Here is a 16,112-nt window from a genome sequence, read left to right as displayed (position 1 = left end):
CCGTGCTTCATCATGACGCTGCCACCGCCGTGCTTCAGAGGAGTCGTCGGTGTCTTGGTGACCTCCATCACTCGTCTCCTTGTGACTCCTTATTCCTTCTTTTTTCTTAATGATGAATTTAACGTAACTCCATTCATTCCTTCACTTGGTAATTTTTTTTTTAAAAATAATTCTTGTCAAAAAAAAGCCAAATTAAATCGACCATAATTCGGTGTTTAAAAGCAATAAAAAGGGGAAACTTCCAACGAGGGTGAAAACTTTTTACAGGATCTGGATGTACAGCTAGACTCAACCTGTTTCAGTAAAAAGCAGCGTGATTTAATCTCACTGACCTTCTGAGCTTCTTCTTTCGTGTCACCTGAAGCAGCTTTCGTCACTGCTGCAGGACGCTGACGGACAGAAAGCAGGAAAATCACAATTTAACACCTAAAATCAACGACTTTAAATACCAAAGAACAGCATCAACCTCTCATTCAAAAAAATAAATAAATAAATGAAAAACTAATTGTAATAAAGAATAAATAAATTGAAGGAAAAAATCTGAGAAAATAAATAAAACTAAAAAAATATATATACAAAAATAAAAATACATATACACAATACATGAGCTAAAAATACACATAAATAAAAATCCATATTTTTTAAAGCAATTTGTACATGTATTATCCACAAAGAATATAAATAAAATAATTAAATAAAAATTAGCAAAAAATAATTTACACATCAATAATAAAATTTTAAATTATACAGAAAATAGAAAAATATCAGTGTAATAAATATATGAAATTTTAAATAAAAAATCAAAAGGATTTTTACATAAACAACATTAAATGAATAAAATAAATAGAAAAATACAATAAAAACAGAACATAAGTAAATTGATTTTTAAAAACCAATGTTATTAATATGGGAGTGAAATTATGAATAAAACTGAAGTGAATCGATAAAACAAATAAACAGATTTAACACCTGTTGTTTATGAATAAAATACTTGGTTCTATGGATGTCCTCATGACTAAACATGGCTTCAGCATTTAGTTATTTCTGCAGTAATCTGCATCGTCTGCTGCATCTATTACTGCATGTACTGCTGTCTGTACTGCTGTCTGTACTGCATCTATTACTGCATGTACTACTGTCTGTACTACTGTCTGTACTGCATCTATTACTGCATGTGCTACTGTGTTTGTGTTTCTGTTTTGTGTTCACACCGGCTTGTTGTCCGCCTCCCTCCTCTTCCTCCCTGAAGCTTTCTCCGTGACGGTCTGAAAACCAAACAGCAGATGTCAGGAGTGAAGGTTGGTCGAGTCTGAAGGTGAATACTTCGATACCGGACAAACCGGAATGTGTTGGCATCGCGGTGTAGAATCTAGAAATACCTGCAGTCGCGCCTAGAGCTGGATCTTCTGGATTTTTAGTTAAACTACGCGTCAGGTTCGTCTCAAGGCCACAAAGTGTGACGAGGACGCAGAAAGAGGAGCTTCCAGCAGATCCAAACCACTGAATGGTTCTGCTGGAGTCCAAATCTCTAGTTACTGCCGTTGAAAATAGGAAAAAAAGGCTCTAAATTGTCCAAAATTATTGTAAAAAACTTTTGAAATTATTTAAAAATTGTCAAATATGACTTAAATTGAGAAATGTATCCAAAATAACCCCTATCTTAAAAAAATGACATGAAAAAGTCCCACATGATTGAAAATGTCTTTAAAATGACCTGAAACGTGCCCAAAATTAGTAAAAAATTAACCAAAATGACAGAAGTGAACAACTATTGGTCCTTAAAACAGGGAAAAAAGTACAAAATGTTTAAACCAGGCTGGTGTTGTGTCTCCATAAAGTTCCTGTCAGTGTCTGTCTATGGATGGATCCACGGTTCTACTAGAACCCAGTCTCTGGTCACATTTCACCACCTGTTGAGGCTCTAACATCAGCAGAACCTGATGTTTAGATGAATTAAATTTTACTCAAATGACTCAAAATTAGTCTTAAATTAGATGAAACCAAACTTAGTCCAAAATGTGTCAACCTGGATCAAAACATTGTTCGGAACGACTTAAAGTTGAGAAACTTTGCTTATGACGTCTAAGAAATGAGTAAAAATGGTCTAAAATGACTCAAATTCATATTTATCTGCCACTGAAAATGGAAAACGTCCTACGATGAGGCTGGTGCTGATCCCAGAGAGAGCTGGAGGCTCCAGTTAGTAGATTAGACTGGAACCAGCTGCTAACAGGTGCTAACATGCTAACGTGTCACATGATGAAGCGGACAGGTGACGACTTCCTTTAGTTTGGACTTCAGGCTTCGTAGATCTGCACCAACAGCAGCTGTAGTCAGCAGGTTTGTTCAAAGTGCAGTCGCTTCATATCACAATGAAAAATGTGGGAAATATAATTAAAGCATAAAACATCCTGATCATAAACTAAATATAAAAGTAGGTCAGCTTTGTGCCTGATTTTGAGTTTGGAATAAGATTTACCGTAAATTCCAGACTACTGATCACACCTGAATAAAAGTAGGAGCTTATAGTCCGGAACTTACGGTAATTTTCATTTAACTCATTTTAACGTTTTTTTTACTTCAGTGTTTTTGTACATTCGACACTTTTGCACATTTTTTTGTATGTTTTACAGGTTATTGTGCATTTTGTGCTTCAGTACAGTTTTCTCATTTTTGGTTGACTTTACCAGATGTTTCCGCTTCATTGAGGTTCTATTTTATTCTATACGTTCGTCTGCAGAGTGAATTTAAGTAAAAACAGCTGCTTTATTCTAATTATTCGATAACAAAACCTTCTCAGACGTCCCAAAAACCACCAGCCAGCCTTCTTCTCCATTTAACGCTCCAGAAGAAGTGCAGAGAGTACACCTGCTGAGTGTTGAAGACCAGAAACCTCCACCCAGGCTCATGTTTATCACTACGTCCATGAATTCAGACGCTGCGGCTCACCTTCTGCTTCTGCTTCTGCTGCTGCTGCTGCTGCTTCTGCTGCTGCTGCTGCTGCTGCTGCTGAGGAGAAGGAGGAGGAGCAGGAGGTTCGGTGAGCCGGGTCTTCCCGTCGAACGTGTCCAGGTTGAACTGAGACCAGAAACAAAACATGTTAGCACACGTCAGCGCCAGCAGGTTTCGTCGTGTCTTGGCCTGTGGGGGTGTGTTCTGGTCACCAGGTGGGGGTCCATGACCTGCTGGCAGGAGGCGGGCGGGTACCGGTGGTAGACGAAGAAACCGCTGCCTCGGCCCGGCTTCACGTCCGACGAGTTGAAGTAGCTGTCCACCTGCAGAGACTGAAGAGACACAAACGGTTCTGAAGTGGGACTCAAAACCGAGTAAAAGATTTCAGCTGAATATTGAGGATTTTTTGCTCTCAGACGTGGGAATAATAAACCTGAAATAAACCCGTGAAGCCATGTTCAGAGTTCAGCATCTACAGAAATAAAACTCCCACAGTCTGGAAACGTGGTGAGGACTCAGAACAGCTTCCATCAGATCAGAACCATTAAATGGATCCAACAGAGGACGTATTTACAATTACAGGTCACTGAAAATGGGGGGAAAAAATTCACAATTCCCAAACGAGGACGGTATTTCACGAGGACACATTTCAGCTCTACGTTTAACTGGACGGCGTTGTGGGAGCCGTAGACTGAGGAGCCGTGAGAGCGCCACATTACAAAAATAAATCAGTGAAAGAACAATAAAATAAAATAAAAGAAGAAGAAATAAAATGAAAACTACATAATGTGGCAACATAAAGCAATATTAATCAAAAATGAATCCATAAAAGGAAAGGCTGATAAAAGTGGAAATATAAAGACAAATAATTAAAATAATAAAAATAATTTTTTTTTTTTTTAATTTTTAATTTAATTTTTTTTTTTTACATTATTATTTTTTTAAATTATTTTTTTCAGTTTTATTTTATTTTATTTTGTTTTAAAAACAAAGGCACAATGACATTCCTACTGCGCATATTTCCTTTGCTTTTAAAGCAATATTAGAAAAAATAAAACTATAAAAAGAAAAAATTAAAATGAAAAAATAACAAAAACATAAATAAATTAAATTAAATTAAAATTTTAAATAAATTTTAAAAAAACAAATAAAAAACAAAATAAACTATTTGTCTTTATGTTTCTACTTTTATCAGCCTTTTTCTTTACGGGTTCATTTTTGATTAATATTGCTTTATTTTGCCACAATATTTATTTTTTATTTTATTTCTTCTTCTTTTTGTTTCCAGTTTTGTTTTTATTATTCTTTTATTAATTTATTTTTGTAATTTGGCGCTCTCACTGCTGCATAATATACGGCAAAAAAAAAAGAAAAGGGAGGGGGGGTAAAAAAGCTAAAAACTTGAAATACTATTTTGGTTAAACATCTAGACATAATTTCTCTAGTTAAAAGCTAAGGGTAAAATCTAACGTTAAACATATAAATACTGATTTAAGATACAGTTTAGTTGATAATTTAAAATCATTGTTTCATTGGCTAAAGATAAGCTCCTCCCCTTATCAGGACGCCTGTGACGTTGTTCTTCTGTTTGAGCTACAGATGTGGGAGATGTTCTACCTGTGGACAACGTGTAGCGTTCAGTTCTGATGGAGATAAATGGACTTATACAAATTACTTTGTCTTCAGCAGGGAGCCTCGATCCAGGCTTAAAGGTAAAACACAGCTAGAGGGGTGAAGTCGGAGCAAAACACTCACGTCCAGGTTGAACACTTCGTCGTAGCAGTGCGAGTTCCTCAGATACCACGAGAAGCTCAGGCTCACCGGAGACAACGACGTGTTGCAGATCTGCTCCGAAACTGCACAAAGACAAACCCCACAAGAAGAAGAAGGTTTGAATCCAGCGTTCGTGTTGCAGCCGGACAAAGGTTTTCAGAATAAATCAGCTCACGTTTCAGATGGATGACGCTGCCATTGAACAGAGTCTTAGTGAAGATGAAGTAGCTCTGCTTCTTCAGAACCTCCTGAAAGAAACAAACAAACACCATCAGAGCTTAGCTTTAGCTGAGTAGCATCCAGATTCATTGACTGGAGTCTTAAGCTGTGGAACTGTTGATGCTAAATCTGGTCGGTATAGCAACACATCATCTGCATAGAGTGATAATTTAGGTTCCTCATTATTTATCATAACTGCTTTTATCATCCAGCTGCTTCTACACTTTTGGGGTTCCTACCACTGATGTCCATAGCCTCTGTTTTATCCATATTCATCCAGATTCACTGACTGGAGTCTTAAGATGTGGTACTGTTGATGCTAAATCTGGTAGGTATAGCAACACATCGTCTGCATAGAGTGATAATTTAGTTCCTCGTTAACTCTCCGATGACGTGCTGATAAAAACGTGCACTGAAACAATTTCAGACAATAAATGATGAAAACTCAACTCCAGACCTGCCGTTTCAGCGGCTTTTAGTTGATTTTTAATTTATTTTTTCCTATTATTTGTCTATTAAATTACACATTTTAGTTTGTTTTGTGTCACTTCACTTTTCTGTCATTGCCGTGTTTTGCTCTTCTGAATTTTTCAACTTCAGTTCTTGCAAATGTATTATATTTATGACAAACATTTCTGATAAAGTCTCCGTTTATACGCATTCCGAACATTTACGAGCATTTGTTTTTATAGCTTTTCTCTGACATGTTATTTAAAGCGCTTACTTGCATTACATTTTTGTCACTGTAATTTAACAAATTCATGTTTTGTTTTGTTTTTTTTGTCTCAGTTCAGCTGGTGCTCATTTTACCATTTAATTGCATGCTCTTATTTTGGAAGCAACACAACAATCGAGGCCACTTCCTGCTTGTCTCAAGACACATTTCATGGAAGCAGGTGTTTCTGTGGTCGGATGAAACATGACTAAAGGTGATTTTAGGACAGATTTTATTACTTATTTGGGGTTTTACTGTATTATGAGGGAACTTTTCACCGTTAAACCAACACATCTCATTTTTCTGACCTACTTTGGGTCTCTTTGTGCTGTCTGAATTGTTCTTGATATTTTTTTCTTCTTCCTGCCAACCCTGAAACCACAGACTTCCCTCCACACTACACGACCCAGTTCCACCTTCACTGTTGTTGATACAAAGCGCGTCCTCGTGTGTCTTCATTATCTGATATCGGGTTCAGGCTTCTCCGACAGAATCTCTGCACAAGAAACATGAGCAGCGAAGGAGCGGCAGGAAACATTTAAACCGATATCAGGAGAATCTCAGCCATCTGGTTTGGAGGGTCTGCTGAAGCCCTCGCACCTAAAGATAAGCAGCGCTTCCTCATTAAACCTCCGTCCTTATCGCCTCTCATTGACTTGCTGTTTGCACACAAACGCAGCCCTGAAGACAAACACAGGACGAGAAGCGAAGCAACAGCCGAGCTTCCTGCTCGACCACAAGAGTCTCTAACCTGAACATAGGAAGTGAGTTTCACCAGAGTCCACCAATAAAACACAACAAAGCCGAGTGCACGGCCAGCGTAGCACCTTAAAGTAATCAGATTACTGCTGAGTTAGACAGAAGGGTATTTGCTCTTATGTTAAATGTACAGTTTCATGTAGCAGATGTTTTAATCCAAAGCGATGTACATTTTTAAGATGAGATCACATTCGTACACCGATGGCCTCAGAGCTGCCATGCAAGCTGCTGCTGCCACTGGGGGCAACTGTTTGGGTTCAGAGTCTTGCCCAAGGACACTTGATCTGTGGAGGGGCGGGAATCGAACCAGCAACCTTATGATCACAGGACAAGCTGCTCCACCACCTGAGCCACAGCCGCCCTTAAAAAACAAACTGTCTTTAATTTCCTGTATTTAAAAAACCTTCTGCCCTCATGCTGCTCCACATCATGATGCTGCCACCTCCGTGCTTCACCGTCAGGACCATACATCCTGGTCAGGTTCACACCAAACATCTGGACTCCATCTGAACCCAACACATTGATCTTGGTCTGACTAAAGAATGTGCTTCTAACATTCTTTAGGTTTCCGAAGTTGTGGTTGTTTTGCTTCTATTTGTGGTCATTTTTGTCTTTTTATGGTCATTTGGAGTTAATTTGTGGTAATTTTGGCGTCTCTTTGTTGTCATTTTGCATCTTTTTGTGGCAGATTTGCAGGCATATTGCTTTTTGGTTTATCCTCAGACATTCATCTAGATACGTCCTCAACACCTTCTTCCCTCATGCAGCCCCAGACCATGATGCTGCCACCTCCGTGCTTCACTGTCAGGACCATGCATCCACCGTGGTGGTCCTGTTCAGGTTCACACCATCTGAGCCCAACACATTGATCTCCATCTGACCATCAGGCTTCATATCATGCAGTTTAGTCTCATTGTGCCGTTTTTTGGCAGAACAGCAGCCGAGGCTGTTTTGTTGGACGCCGACCGTAAAGGTTTCATGTGACGTGTCTGAGCTTCACACAAACTCTGATTTCTAACAATAACCCTCGTGACATATCTGGAAACCTGCCGGTCCAGTTTTCAGAGCTGAACCGTGACCCACTAACCCTGACCCTGACATCATCACAGCTAGATTCACTTTGGATCCTGAATCTTTGACATTCTGAGGATTTTGGTTTATTCTGTTTTCCAGAAGCACCAACACTGGACTGTCCAGAGCAGATATAACGCAGCTACTGACACGTGATGCGACTTTAACTGATCTAGATGATACCAGGGGTTCTGCTGGCCACTACACTTTCACTTTTACTACAAGTAGAGATCCTAACCAGCTGAGCTTAATTACAGACCTACAGGACTCCACATTAACACTGTTTTAATGGTCGTTTCCATGAACCTGCAGGTTCTGATGAACGACAACACATCAGAAACACTTGAACACATCCAGACAACACGTGGAGGACTCGTCTCTAACTCCGACCTGAGCCCAGCCTCCCTCTGCTCGGCTAACGGCGGCTAACGCTGCCGCTCTCTGACGCAGCTCGCGTTGCGCCACATTAGCGGACTTCCGGGTCCTCCGAGGCTCAACGGCCGCAATAAAAGCCGCATTCTACGAGCGCGTCTTCGGCCCGAGAGCCGCTGAAGTCGCCCCGCTGCCCGCCCGCCTGCTCACCGCCACAGCAGCCCGTCCCCGCTAACTCACGCTGTCCAGCTTCAAGGTCCACTTCCCCGGTTCCGACACCGGCACCACCGGAGCCCACAGAGCCGCCAGCACCAGCAGCAGCAGCGCCGAGGACCAGAGTCCCGGACCGGACCGAGCCGGACCCGCGGAGCCCGCCATTAGAGCCACCAGGAAGGAGAAGAAGAAGAAGAAGCGGAGCCAGCGAGACAACTCACAACAAGCGGCGCACTTCCTGCTTCCGGGTGACGTCACACGGCGAGGCGTGCCGCGTTCAGGGGCCGTGGGACGTTTAGCACCACCATTAAAATGTAGCTTTATTTGCTGTTTGTCAGCACATACAATGAATTTTATTCTCTTTTTTTATTCATTTGCTCTCGAACTACTTACACACTAAAAAAAACACCTTTTATCGCTGGGCAACATTGAATTAATGTTGAGTGTGGCCAATATTTCCTGCAAAAAATCCAGTCTCTGGTCACATTTCACCACCTGTTGAGGCTCTAACATCAGCAGAACCTGATGTGGTGAAGTTGGACCAGACAGGTTCTGGTTTTTACATGTTTTGACTTGAAATGTGTCCAAAATGACTAAAAATTGGTCCTGAATGACTTGAAATCAGTCAAGAATTACAAAAAAAAAAAAAAAATCCAAAATGAGTGCAAATTATCCAAAATGACAGCAACTACAACTTATCTTCATTTGACAACGAAGAAAGGTGCAAAATTTATTCATGATATTTGTCTGAAATTAGTTTAAAAATAAAAATTAAATATTAAAAAAAACATTTGTCAGAAATGACTTGGTCACTTTAATTTGTCTTTGTTCTGATGATTTTATTCTCATTTATGAGCTCAGATTGTCCCATTAAAGTCCCCTTTAGGTAGATTTATTTATTTTTTGTTCACCTTATATTCATGCTTTTATGTTTAGAGTTTTCCGTCGGTGCATCAATCCATAAAATGCTGATATTCTTGTTGTGTGATGCATCATTTTAAATATATTTCAAAGACATTTCTGCCGGATTCGTGTGATTCTAAAAGGACGCTGCTGTTCTGCAAATCTGAATAACATCCAACATAATAAACACTCATAGTTTCTATAAAAAGTGTTCACAATCTTGGAAGTTTTCTCCTTTTATTGCCTTTAAATATTGAATTAAGGTCAATTTAATTTGGCTTATTGAACAAAATAAATATAAGACGTAAAATAAATGATCCCAAGAAACAGAAGAGCGACGGAGGCCACCTGTGAGTCTCCCTAAAAATAATCATGTGAAGTTCCTCCACAAAAACGTTCTATTATCAATAAAAAATACCCTTTTTGTACTCACAGTTTTGTATTTTACTCTGTTGATTAAATACGATGCGTAGAACAATTGAAATGAACAGCTGATCAGTAATATGTGTGTAATGAGTTGTAGCTTCGAACTCATGATCACAGAACAACAATCTTGTTTCTTTAATGTATTTTTATTCAAGATATTTAATTACTCCTGAATTTAATTTAACATTTCACCGTAACATCTCGTGTAGTTTCTCAGCGTCACCACCAGAGGGCAGGAAACATTTACATTATTTACAGAACAAACAGGTGCTAAAGTAAAATAATAATAATAATAATAATAATAACAATAACTTTGATATTCCTAATAAACTGACTTTACTTGAACGTGTTGCAGTGCTGCAGTTCATTTGTGTGACCACCAGAGGGCAGTGAGCTACGCTCTTTAATCTCAGATGATTAGAATAATTAGCGGTCGTCTGGATTTACAGGAATGTTGTGGTTGTTTGTTTTGCTCTGCAGAGAGCAACGAGGAAACAACAACAGCTTTGAGTTCTCCAACGGATCGGCTGCAGCTCAAAGAAACTCGAACCGGCCGTGAAGAGACACGAAAGGAGGCAGCAACGGTTTCAGATCACCTGTTCAGGTAGAAGCTTTAAGAAAAGAAGCAAAACCTGAGCAGCATCAATATTTACGGGCACATTTCTGTTACTAAACACAGTGTTTTCTGTCTTCAGTGTTTTTCTGCAGATTAAATGACCAAACAAAGGCGCGTTTACGGTTTAATTTGAGACGATAAACCGTCAGGTATGGATTCCAGACAGTCCAGAATCCACTTCGTCGTGTCAGAACTGGAACAGGAACACATCTAAGACCCGCCCTTTAAAACCAGAAAGTCCAGGAGCATGTTTGAAATGTTTCAGGTGGATCCGAAGCTGCTTGTTGTTCTGATTCAACTCCACAGCTTCACTGAGGTTTTAGTTATTATCACTGTCAGCAGCAGTAAACTGACGTAATGTCAACCCAGAGCTGTTTAATTAAAGTCATTTATTAAAGTCGTTTATTAAAGTCGTTTATTAAAAACATGGAGGTTGGATGTTACCACTGGGTGGGGGTTCTGTCTCTTGGGTGGGACACACAGTGTTTCAGGGTTTCAGCTTTTTCACTGTTCTTTATTTTTGTTTTTATTGTTTTTGGACTATTTTCAGACATTTATCAGTGAAATGATGAGTTCAATGAAAATAATGATTGGTTCCATTCAGGACTCAACTCTGTCTGCACACAGATATAGAAACATAGATACAATATATAGACATGGAGATATAATGTATAGACGTGTAGATATATAGACATATAGATACAATAGACAGGAACATAAACACGTTATTTACATGTTTAGATACAATAAATACTGTTGATACAAGATAGAAACATAAAGATACAATGTATAGACATATAGGTATAAAAATAGACATATAAATACAATATATAGACATAATATATAGATACAATATTTAAGACATTAAAACATCTATATATATACTGTTGCTCATAAAGTTGAAATAAAATATTTGCCCCTCTTCTCATGACATGATGATAAGATGATTTGTTCTTGGTCGATAAAGTGTGTATCTTTTTAAAACTTTATTGACATCACAGTAAACATACAACACACACCACAGGACAAACTAAACCAGTTAACTTTTACAAACTGTGTGTTCAGGATTACACTAAACTGGAGGGACTGACCAGCAGGATGAAGGGTTGTGTTGTGGTCATAAAACAGGAAACAGGTGTTTGAGGGGACTCCATGCATCAGAGTGTCCAGTATCACTCTTTATATGTCACTAACACTGAGTCTGGCCCCCTGACATGGATCACTGTGTTCAGACATGGAGGCGTTCTGTCCACCAGCTGGTTGATGGAGTCAGTGTTCAGGACGTCCCACTCATCAGTCACATCCTGAAGAACTCAGAACTGGTTCCACCTGCCAACTGGGACTCAGTGTCCATGTTCTCCCCGTGCAGCGTGGGTTCTCTCCGGGTTCTCCGGCTTCCTCCCACAGTCCAGAAACATGCTGAGGTTAATTGGTGATTGTAAATTGTCCGTAGGTGTGAATGTGAGTGTGCTTGGTTGTCTGTCTCTAAGTGTAGCCCTGTGATAGACTGGTTACCTGTCCAGGTGAACCTGCCTTCATCCTGAGTCAGCTGGGATAGGCTCCGCCCCCCATGACCCTGGTGAGGATGAAGGTGTAGAGATGATGGATGGATGGGAAATGCAAAAAAAATAAAATAAAATAAGTAAAAAATTACAACGCGATGTGTGAACTTTCCTGTCGGTCCCTGAACGCACCACGAGACTTATTTGTGCGCGTTTCCTTGCAGGGAACCTGGAGGGCTTTAGGACCTGGTCGTGTGTGTGTGTGTGTGTGTGTGTGTGTGTGTGTGTGTGTGTGTGTGTGTGTCTGGGTGGAGCAGCTGATGCTGATGATTCATTGTGCAGGAACTCCTGCTGGACTGGTTCCGTCAGAGGGAGCGTCCCGGTTCAAGACTCCGCTCCGGTGCGTCTCAGCTCCAGTCCGCTGAAGCTCCGCGTCCCTCCGTCTGTGTCTGTCTGCAGCTGAAGCTCCGCTCAGTAAGTACCGCCGAACTTTTCCTCCGTCCTGTTTAGTTCTGAAACCACCTGAAAGATTCCAGCGGAGCTAAACCAAAACCCGAACCGTGAACCGCGCAGTGAAGTAAACAAGGTGTGGGCCAGGAAAGAGCTGAGAGGAGCAGAACCAGAGAGGAGCAGAACCAGAGAGGAGCGGAACCAGTGAAGGTGGAGTCACTGGTGCTGGTGACTGACTGGAGTGAAGAGAGACAGAGTTGAACCAGAAGAGTCACCTGGTGGCTCCTGAAACGGACTTTAATCTGAGTTCTGCACATGTTCGGTCGTTTTTACTGGTTCATAAAAGTGTTGCAGCGTTTTGATCATGTTTGTTCTACTCAACATGGAAAGTTTAAACTATTATCAACCATTTCTCTTTTTTTTTTCTTTCCGTGGCAACACGACACTGAAAAGACTTTAAAACGGAGAGAAACCACCTGTTGACAGTTTAAAATGTATTTTAAATATAAATTCTGCTCCTATTTATTCATTTCTACTGATTCATGAGAGTGTTTGCAGCATTTAAATACAGTTTCCTGCTTTAAATGCAGGAAAAACATCAAATAAACATTTTATTCTTGCAGTTAAACGCTGAAAGAACAAATGATGAGGTATTTAATGTATGCATATCTGATTTTTACATCATTTACATTTTTTTCTTTTATTTTTTCCTTCAACATGTGATTTAATGCATTTTTTACTGTGATTGTTTTAATTATCTATTATTTGTAATTTAACAAAACAGGAGAAATTCTGTCAGAAACCAGTTTGACAAAGTCTGAGTGATTTAAAAAAAATACATAAATTAAAAGTAATTATTCTTGAAAATAATGACAAATATGTGTAAAATAACAATATTGTTCCTGATTTAAATTCAGCAAGTATATATATATATAGTTAAATATAAAGGAACAAATTGTCATTGATTAAAATATAGTTGGTTGATTTTATTTCTTTGATTATTTACAGTTTTGGTCTGTTTTTTATTTGTTTTACAGCCAAAATGTAAACTGGTGTTTTTTTTCCTGCAATTTTCTCAAAATATATTAACTGTAAAATTTTAAATATTATTTAGTTGTTTTTTTTCTTTCAAATCATTTCTTAATATAGATTTTGGATTGTCGCGTTTTTATTTTATTTACAGTTACTGTGTAATCTGCAGATTTGTTTCCGGGCGTGTTCGTGTTTATCTGACTGAGCATCAACCCACCAACCACCACTGATCATCTCCTCTTTGTCTCCAACAGACGGCAACATGCTGGGTTTCCTGAACACCATCATAAAGGTCGCGAGGTGAGTGCTCGCTCAGAGCCACGCTAGCAGTTTCCCTCCGCTCCCAGTGTTTGTGCTAAGCTAGGCTAACCGTCCCACTGTTCTTCCCTCCGACAGCAACATCGATCCTTCTCAGTTCATCCCCTCCGACCCGGTAAGTAAGAAACCGCCTCACGTACCCACCAAACACATAGAACCAGCTGCTCTGTTGTTATTATTATTATTGTTGTTGTTGTTGTTGTTGTTATTATAATGAACCTCTTCAGACATTTTTTTTCTCTTTGAGTCGATTCCAAGCTGCAAAAATGAACTTTAAAAAAAACAAAACAAACATTTAGCTATTTTACAGATTTTCAGTGTTTTGTTAAATTGTAATAAAAAATAAATTAATAAAAAACTGTTTAATTAAGAAGCTGTATGTTAGAAATGTAAATGCACTTAAAGTCATAAAATCACACAATTTTACTGCTTTTAAATGAGTTAAAATGCTCTAATCTCTGTTATTTTTAGCATTTGTTTACATCACATTTTACATTTTTTATTTGTGGCACAGATTATTTATTTATTTATTTATTTATTTTACAGGATTTGTTTTTATTTGTGTGGATCATACAGGGTTAAAAAAAAAAAGAAAAGAACAAAATCCAGCTCAGAATAACATCGTTTCTGTATTTTGGTTTTACATTTACCTTCATCTAACCAATAAAAACACAGAAATACGTTTAAATCTACATCTCAGGACGTCTCACGAATCAGACGCTGATCCTGTTTTTATAGAAAAAACTTAATAAGCAGCGTTTTTACTGAGACTCAGCTCAGGAGAAGTGAGGCTCCAGAACCCAGAACCAGCCTGTAAACCTGTTTTCAGATGAGTTCTGGGCTTTAATTCGCCTCCATTTGTGTGTTTTTATAAGTTTTCTGTGTATAAATCTGAACGTAGTGGATTCATGGGAGTCAGAGACGGCGTGTTTCTGCAGCCTGAACCGGGTCTGAAGCCTTAACGGACCCTCTGAGCGCCACACTGAGGGTTCTGTGTCTCCGGCTCACACAAGCTTCTTGTGTTCGTTGATTTTTACATTTTTTTTTTGCAGCCTGCTCCTCGCCGGCCGCTGAACTTCGCCGAGGCTCACGAGAATGACGAGGAGAAGCAGTTCCGGAGGGTTTTCCAGCAGCTGGCCGGAGACGTGAGTCCACATTCCTGCACCTTTAATCACAGCTAGAGGAGGTTCTGGTCGTCTTCACCAGGTCCAGTCCAGCAGGGCGGGCCGGTCCAAGTGGTCCAAACGTGGGGGTGTTTAAAACAATGAAACATTCCTGCTCTGTCAAAAGTAAAGAAATCCACTGATTGGATCCATATTCACAAGATAGAAACAGTTTCAGGTCATTTAATTTAATTCTGGTTCAACGAGTTTTTACACATTATTCAGATCAGATAAAAGGTTCTGAGCCACGACCACCAAGACGACATTTAGTTTGAACAAATGAAAGGAAAAAAAATATTTAAAGAAAAGAAAAAAGAATAAAAATAATGATATGATCAAACCATGATATTAACGAGTCTGAAAGAGGAGAGGGGAGAAGTTTAATTAACAGCCCTGATGCACATTTATGTCAGAAATGTGACTTTATTTATTTTTTAATACAATCGTCTGGCGACCCCCTGAAATGATCTTGGGACCCCCATGGGGGCCTCGACCCCCAGTTTGAGAACCACTGGTCTAGATGTTATTCTGTGTGTCAGATACTTTTCTAAAACCACTTTTAAATCTACAAACATTTATAAATATACATATTTTGTAGGTTTTTAACGTCTTTAGTCGTGTTCATGTCGCAGCGACGTCAGAAACAAACTTTATAAAAACTCTGGTCGAGTCAGCACCTCGTCTGTAAACAGTTTGTTTACTCAGGAGGTTCTGGACTTGGGTGTTTGTCAGAGTGCAGGTTGATAAAATTTTGGGTTCTGGTGCCGCTCAGAGCGACGCTTCTGAACCAGGAACCATCTGCAGCTGGTTTCCAGTCGCAGCTTCTCGTGACTTCGGGTCTCAGAGGGAACCACAGAACCACAGAACCTCTGTCATTAGTGGTGTCGACATCGTTGGTGGGTTTGGGTCACTGTGGGAGCGGGTCGGACACGAAGGGAGAGTTCAGGACGGGTAGAAGCAGACAGACGAAGGTTCTGTGGTTAGCGTCTCCTGTAGACTGAAGGCTTCTTCACGGGCCTGTCAGGAGACCTGGTTCTGAACCAGTTTCATCTGATGTGGGTTTAAATCCGGATTCTTTCAAAGCAGCAGATTCTGTATGTCTGGACTCTTTAGTTTAGGAGGTTTGGTTCTGATCCACTCTATGACGCGACGCCTCGGTTCTTCTCCACCCGACACACGTTCTGCTGCTGCTCCCTGTTTCTGGACTTTCTGGTTCCTCTGAACAAACCGACAGCAGCTGAAGTTTGCTCACGACGACGGTTCAGCTGCTCGGCGGGTTTTAAAGGTCCGACGCCGCTCCCGCCTCACCTGCCGCTCTGGGCGACGCCCTCTTTGTTCTCCTCCTGCTTCACGCCCGTCCTCTGGTATTTACGGGAGGATTTCACAACGAAGGCAGAAGAAGGTTCAGAACGTCGTCGCTGCAGGATTTAACGTCTCCAACCAGTCGGTCGACCTGAAGACGCTTCAGAGACACTTTTACTCACATTGGATCAAAACTAAACGTTTAAAGTCACAACTGAGTTTATACTGATCAGTACATAAAACGAGGGAGGCCACCGAGACTCCTGTGACTCGTCTGAAGGAGGGACTAGAAGGAGACTAGTGAAGGAGGGACTAGAAGGAGACTA

The 16,112-nt window shown here is 40.0% G+C and overlaps 2 protein-coding genes across 2 annotated transcripts in view; one reads left to right on the top strand and one right to left on the bottom strand.

Moving 5' to 3' along the window:
- Nucleotides 1–8,334, bottom strand: part of LOC103372140 (transmembrane protein 87A) — a 21,883-nt gene extending 13,549 nt beyond the window's left edge. Inside the window, exons 1-7 of the mRNA XM_008301705.1 lie at nucleotides 8,102–8,334; nucleotides 4,901–4,973; nucleotides 4,708–4,808; nucleotides 3,165–3,284; nucleotides 2,950–3,078; nucleotides 1,212–1,265; nucleotides 333–389 (exon numbers count right to left, since the gene is read on the bottom strand). Of these exons, the coding sequence (XP_008299927.1) occupies nucleotides 333–389; nucleotides 1,212–1,265; nucleotides 2,950–3,078; nucleotides 3,165–3,284; nucleotides 4,708–4,808; nucleotides 4,901–4,973; nucleotides 8,102–8,239 (672 nt within the window). The 5' untranslated portion in view covers nucleotides 8,240–8,334. The remainder of the gene's footprint in view (nucleotides 1–332; nucleotides 390–1,211; nucleotides 1,266–2,949; nucleotides 3,079–3,164; nucleotides 3,285–4,707; nucleotides 4,809–4,900; nucleotides 4,974–8,101) is intronic.
- Nucleotides 8,335–11,872: 3,538 nt separating this feature from the next.
- Nucleotides 11,873–16,112, top strand: part of LOC103372139 (calpain small subunit 1-like) — a 10,184-nt gene continuing 5,944 nt past the window's right edge. Inside the window, exons 1-4 of the mRNA XM_008301704.1 lie at nucleotides 11,873–11,995; nucleotides 13,258–13,303; nucleotides 13,400–13,436; nucleotides 14,374–14,466. Coding sequence (XP_008299926.1) covers nucleotides 13,266–13,303; nucleotides 13,400–13,436; nucleotides 14,374–14,466 — 168 coding nt within the window. The 5' untranslated portion in view covers nucleotides 11,873–11,995; nucleotides 13,258–13,265. The remainder of the gene's footprint in view (nucleotides 11,996–13,257; nucleotides 13,304–13,399; nucleotides 13,437–14,373; nucleotides 14,467–16,112) is intronic.

Source organism: Stegastes partitus, unplaced genomic scaffold (assembly GCF_000690725.1).
Source record: "Stegastes partitus isolate 25-593 unplaced genomic scaffold, Stegastes_partitus-1.0.2 Scaffold1702, whole genome shotgun sequence".
NCBI classification, from domain to species: Eukaryota; Metazoa; Chordata; class Actinopteri; family Pomacentridae; genus Stegastes; species Stegastes partitus.
Note: the sequence above shows the minus strand (reverse complement) of the source record. Positions and strands in the feature narration are given on the sequence as shown.